This window comes from Gavialis gangeticus, unplaced genomic scaffold (genome assembly GCF_001723915.1).
Source record: "Gavialis gangeticus isolate Ggan-Ray unplaced genomic scaffold, GavGan_comp1, whole genome shotgun sequence".
In the NCBI taxonomy this organism is placed as follows: Eukaryota; Metazoa; Chordata; order Crocodylia; family Gavialidae; genus Gavialis; species Gavialis gangeticus.
The window spans coordinates 156,233,906-156,239,699 of record NW_017729024.1 but is presented as its reverse complement, the minus strand read 5'-3'; the positions used below and the strand labels follow the sequence as shown (position 1 = coordinate 156,239,699).

General features: G+C 41.0%; 1 protein-coding gene across 1 annotated transcript in view; it reads right to left on the bottom strand.

Annotated features, from left to right (window-relative positions):
- C9 (complement C9) overlaps window positions 1–5,351 on the bottom strand; it is a 46,890-nt gene extending 41,539 nt beyond the window's left edge. The window contains exons 1-2 of the mRNA XM_019517932.1: window positions 5,104–5,351; window positions 301–418 (exon numbers count right to left, since the gene is read on the bottom strand). Coding sequence (XP_019373477.1) covers window positions 301–418; window positions 5,104–5,336 — 351 coding nt within the window. The 5' untranslated portion in view covers window positions 5,337–5,351. The remainder of the gene's footprint in view (window positions 1–300; window positions 419–5,103) is intronic.
- Window positions 5,352–5,794: the final 443 nt, after the last annotated feature.

Genomic DNA, 5,794 nt, shown 5'->3' with positions numbered 1-5,794 from the left:
GGGGGGGGGGGGGTTGTTTTTGTTTTAAACTTTTCTGGGGGAAAAACAAATTTCATTAAATTGTGCTGCTGCTTCACGAAATAGCCATTTTACAAAGAAGAAAAAAAAAGATGAAAGCAATTATTAATATTTCTAAGCATTCCCATGACATCCTGATTTCTGATATCAAAAGGTTAAAGATGCCTTGCACCACAGGATCAGAATATGAAGAGACTGAATGTAGCATTCTTCCCGATACTGTAGGTAAATAGGCAGAATATCCATTTATCCCACATATTTAAACAAGAACTTAAGTCTTACCCTTTGATTTAAGCATGGGTCACATGGTCCCCATTCACTCCAGCTGCTCAGCTTACAGTCAATTGGAGAGGGAGCATTAAGTTGTCTTGTATCCCTGTGCAAAGCTGTCTCTGAAGACCTAGCAAACAAAACATGCCAATACAGTATCAGTCAACCATCCAAACTCTAGCATAAGTTTGTTTTAAAAACCTTTAACCAATGTTTTACCATCCTCCTATATCTGGATCCTAGTTCTGCAGGAGCTGTCGGCCTTGGGATGTACAAATAGCCTTCTGAAGTCAAGCTCTTAGCTAGGGAGAGTGGAGGACAGTAGGGTTTTAAAAAAAAAAAGTAGATGTCAAAGGCCAGGTAAGGAACCTCTTTTCTCCCCCTTTTCTTTTGCTGGATCCATCCTACTTTTGGCTCTTTGTATGCATTTACCTTTCACACACATCATATCCTGGAAGTCAGGAAAAGTAGTGACACAGTAACACGTCCAAATCAAACCAATAAGCACCTGTAGGCCCCGAAATTAGGAAAGACAAGAATGAAAGGCCTAAGTTTGCAATAATAGCTTGTAATTTTGGGGACCCAGCCTGGGTGCACAGTTACTAATTTAATCAATTTTCTTGGAGGCATTTTGAAATAGAGGGACTCACCAGTACTAGTCACCGCTGAAAGTGTACACCAATGTTTTCATGTCCTCTTAGCTTTGCTTCTAACAGCTCCTGAGGAGCATAGTGCTGAAGGAATAATAAAATCTAATGCCCTTGTATTGTTTTACTTTGTACATTTTATTCATTTGGGACAAGGAAAATATACTAGCATAGTTCAGTTTTCTCTACTTGGACACATGTACAGCAAGTGAATATTATCTAAAGACCATTTTAGGGTTAAATTAACCTGACTCTATCTTCAACCATTTAACCTTTAACAGCTGAGAGATCACAGGGTTGCGGCAAACTCCTTTGGAGAGGCAGCTCACACTGGCAGGCTCTACAGGCTTCCTGCTACATCCTGGGTCAGTCTACATAGCTTCAGCTGCTTAACGAATGCCAGTCAGGCAGTGTTGCTTGCCTGCCTTCTTCAAAACAGTTCTTCTCGCTCAACCCCCAAATCTTCGGACTTTACACTTGAGCCCACAGGTAAATAGATACTTGCTTGAAGATAACCATATTTTAAACAGGTGGGATTCCAGAAGAATTTGTAAATTAAAGGCAACAACAAGTACAAGCAGAGCGTGTGGACAATGCACGATACAGTTGAGGTGGAAGCCATCTGAAAACCGGTTATTCCATTCCGGTTCTGCATGACCTGTTTCTAGAGCGACAGCTGCTTCCTCATGTGCTACTGGAAGGTTGTCTGCATACGGGCACGCTCTAGTACAGCATTAGTATGGGCACATGTACAGGCATAGGATGTGGGTGCTCTCCATATAAAATGCAAAGTGGCTATTGAAGCCTTCCAGAGAATCTGAGAGATTGTTATGTAGGCTCCAAACCTGCTGGAGCTTATGACAGCTGGGATTTGATTTTGGTTTAGCTGCCATCCCATTAATGCCTCAAAAATAGTACAGGAACAATTAAATACACTACAGCATCATAATAAGCAGGTAGTGCTTTGAAATATTATTGCAGTAAGCATGGCAATGACCATGAATGTTTATGTCTTCCTTCACATCCACCCTTTTGGGGTTGGAAGGTGGGCCTGCTTACTGTGTCTTCAATCTCAAAAAAGGACAGCTTGTTTTAACCCTCTCTTCTAGACTCTCAGATGTAAATCTGTATCCTTTTGGGTGTAAGGATAGTTGTGACACTAGGGACAATGCAGAGAGAGTCTCTAGAAGAAGTGGAAGTGGGCCAGTTGTCCTCATAGATGGCAAGACCCGGGAACAAGCCAGATTTTCTAACTCAATAGGAGTCTAGACACCTAATTTGTAATCCTTTTGATCATGTTCAGTATGTGTAGAGTGCTTTTGGAGTTTGTAATAGCTGCTCTCATACTTCCAGGCAGCTACATTTTTTTTAGAAATTTGATTCTAGGCACCTGCCCTGAAGGCAGAAAGAGGAAAGAAGAGCAGCAGGTGCAGGGAAAGGATCGAATGGCTTAGATTTGTTCAGTTCCTAAAGACTGATGTAACAAAGCTGCATTTTGAGTTTATGACAAAACCTCAAACAGGGAAAGGTTGTACTAAATTGTTATTTACGGTTAAAAAGCTGTTGCCAAGGTCTGTCTTTTAAGTCTTTTTCCAAATCTGAAAGCCACATGCAACTTCTATGCTGTAGGTGTTTGTAGCAACTGCTACATGAATATTTACTCTGAGTTCAATGCACTGCTCCATTGCACAAAGTTTACTGAGCTTGCTAGGAAGATGGGTCATGTGTTCCAAAGTCTGAACCAACTTAAATATCAGCAAGAACTGATTGCAACAGTTTTGTGACCTCTGAAACCACAGAACCTGATCCACATTCCATGTCACTCTCAAAGGCCTGAGTGACGGCTCCTGGAAGGGCATTTTAATTAACAAAGTCATTTAAAAATGAAGAGATTATGAAAACTGACAAGCCTGTCACCTCAGCATTGGAGTGTGGGAAATTGCTCTACTTACTGAAAAACAAAGCTGAATCAGGAGATTTTAATGCATCAAGTTTGAACAGACAGGAGGAGTTAAAAGCAGCACAGCCATCAAAAATGTAGCAGCAGGGAGCAAGGACTTCAAAGACAAATGCTAACCTTAAAATACCCTCTAATTTCTGAGCAGGAGAGGGCTCCCAGCTGGCCATTTCATTGTCCAACATGATTTTTGTGTTTTCAAAAGGGGTTTCATGTGGATATGCCTGAACCCCTGCAATCTGGAACACCCCAAGGCGGGCTGGATTCCAGATCAAAGCACTGTTGCTGATCCCATCCGTAGCTATCTTCTCCTGGAGATCAGCATGTTATAAGCCAAGGATCTTGCTTACACAGACTTATTTCTGAACAAAACACTATTTTAGAGAAATGCCTGTGTGCCTTCATTCTAACACCAGTCACACCAGAGTGCACGCAATGGTACACGAGAGAGACTGCTCTTCCAGTGTCTCATAGAGGAGAAAGGTTCTCTCACTCCTTGCCCTTGACTAACATTAAGCCTAGTCCTCTCATTTTGCCCTTCCCCAGCACCCAAATTTAATTCGCTAAAGCAGCAAGTTATAAAGCATTCTAGGTAATTAAGATGTGTTGGAAAGGGATAGTAGTCTCTGGCTTGCAGCATCTAAAGTAGGAAAGGAGATGTGGTTTAACACAGGGACAGAAAGCAACTTAGGAGACCCAGTTTTGTTCCCATTTGTCACTGATCATGTGGGCAGGCTTTGGTGTATCACTTCACCTCTTTCCCAGCATACACTGTGCCTTATAGCAAGGGAGAGTCTTTAGTCTGTTTACGTGGTAACTAGTACATTAAGGCTTTAACTTCCCTGGAGCCTTCAGGAGCTGCTGAAATGAATACTTGAATCGCTGATAAGAAAGCCTGGATCCCTTTAAAGGTGGAGCAGAAGAGGAGAGGGTGATTACAGTACTTCCAAGAACATTTCCCAATATACACAGATTAGATTAGTCTGAGTTTCATCCCACATTGCACAAGATGGCCTGCACATGTATTTATGCTGTTTGTTGCGTCCAAATTGTTATTGACCAGTACTTTATAAACCTATACTGCTTTGGTTCACCTCAAACTACAAAACTGATTGAATCAAGCAAGGGAATTGGCTCACTAGGTGAGCACTGATGCCACAAGCTTACTCTAAGGGGATAGCTTTATTGCAATAGGAATAACTGCAGCATATACAGGTGTCACCATGCTCTCTTTAATGTACAGCAACATAGCTGAAGAAACATAAGCTCCAGAGCCATCTGGTATGTGTTTGGGTGGTGAATCCAGTGTTACTGCTGTGGTTTCTTAAGTAAGCTATACTGAAGAGGTAGCTTAGATGCATCTTCCTGAGCTGAAGTCAGATTTTTGATTGCTGCATAATCATTCCAACATGGTTCGAGTATAGGGCATAAGGCTTCTCATCTAGAATACTTTGTAGTACTAGTCACTGACAGGATACTGCAAAGCAGTAGAAATTCAGAGGGAGAGCTTGGCCAGGGTGAAGAAGAGACTGACCTTTAAACTTTTTGCTCCAAGCCAAAATATCCCTCATTCCATGTTTTCCCACTGCAGAATTTTTACTCCTTCTCTGAAGCATGCAGTGCTGGCATGTGTCAGAGATGAGATGCTGTATTAGACTACACTCAGATCTTAACCCATATATAAGAGCATAGGGATTTCCATAAATAGCACCAAGTAGAGCACAATCCTTGCCAGAGGTAAAGTGTCTCCCTTGCTTCTCTTTATAGGGATACCCTAGAAGTAACAGAACTATTTGTAAAAGATCATTAGGGACAGTATCGACAAGGTCTAGTAACTGTGATGCCAGCAATTTGAACAATCAGTAAGTTAACATTTTGTCCAACAGAAGTATACCAGGCAAGGCAAGGCAAGGCTGAACAATAGACCAATTATACTTTAGTACTGTATGCACAGAACAGAAAACAGAATGAAGGCAACATCTCTGCAAGTCAATAATCATTGTTGGCTTTAGCTACCTTCATCTTACTTTGACTCAAAAGTCAAGAAGGCTGAACACAATATCATTAGACTCTTAAAAAAAAACAAAATTTTCTTCTTGGTTACAGAAGCCAGCCAGCACAAGAGAGATGCATATATTTCACTGGCTGCTCTGGATAGATGTAGGCATAACACTCTAAAGCGCTATTAAAAAGAAAGTAAAGAGGACTTACCCTCTACTCTCTCCAGAAACCGTGATACTTGATTCTAAAATGCATAGCAAAGGTATGAGCTGCAGCACAACATCCATGCTTCCAACTTTGTTATCTTGGTAGAAGTACAGGTTAGACCCGATTTCGGAATATTTATTTGTACCTTTTGCTATTGATTTCCAGATGGACAAATCAAAGGCAACACCCACAAAAAGATGCCAACACAGACTTACTGGAAGAGCTCCAAAGTCCATTGGAGGAATAATCTGATAACTGGAAAATAGTAAACTCTTGTGTTCCAGCATTTCCCATAAGGACTGGAAAAGTACCTTTAACCGAGGACTTTTGCTCCATACCTACTCCCATTTTAACCCAAGCAGGGAACAGAGCTTCTCTCAAACTGAGACACTTGAATGCCCAATAAAAACTGCCATTGCAGAGAATACTATGAAAGAAATGCAACTAGTTTAACATGTTTATGTTGCACTAAAAGAAGTTAACGGGACCTGTCTCTTAAGGGATCTTGACTCAGATGATGTGGAAAGTAAGCAGACTTTTTTTTTTTTTTTTAAACTAAAGGGGTTTTGTGTTTTCTTGTTGGTCTGAACTGTCCTTCACTCCTTTTCATTGTGAAATCCCAAATAAGTCAACTGTTCATCTGAACAGCATCTTGTGATCTACTAGGAAGCCACATCAGTTTACATGTATGAGT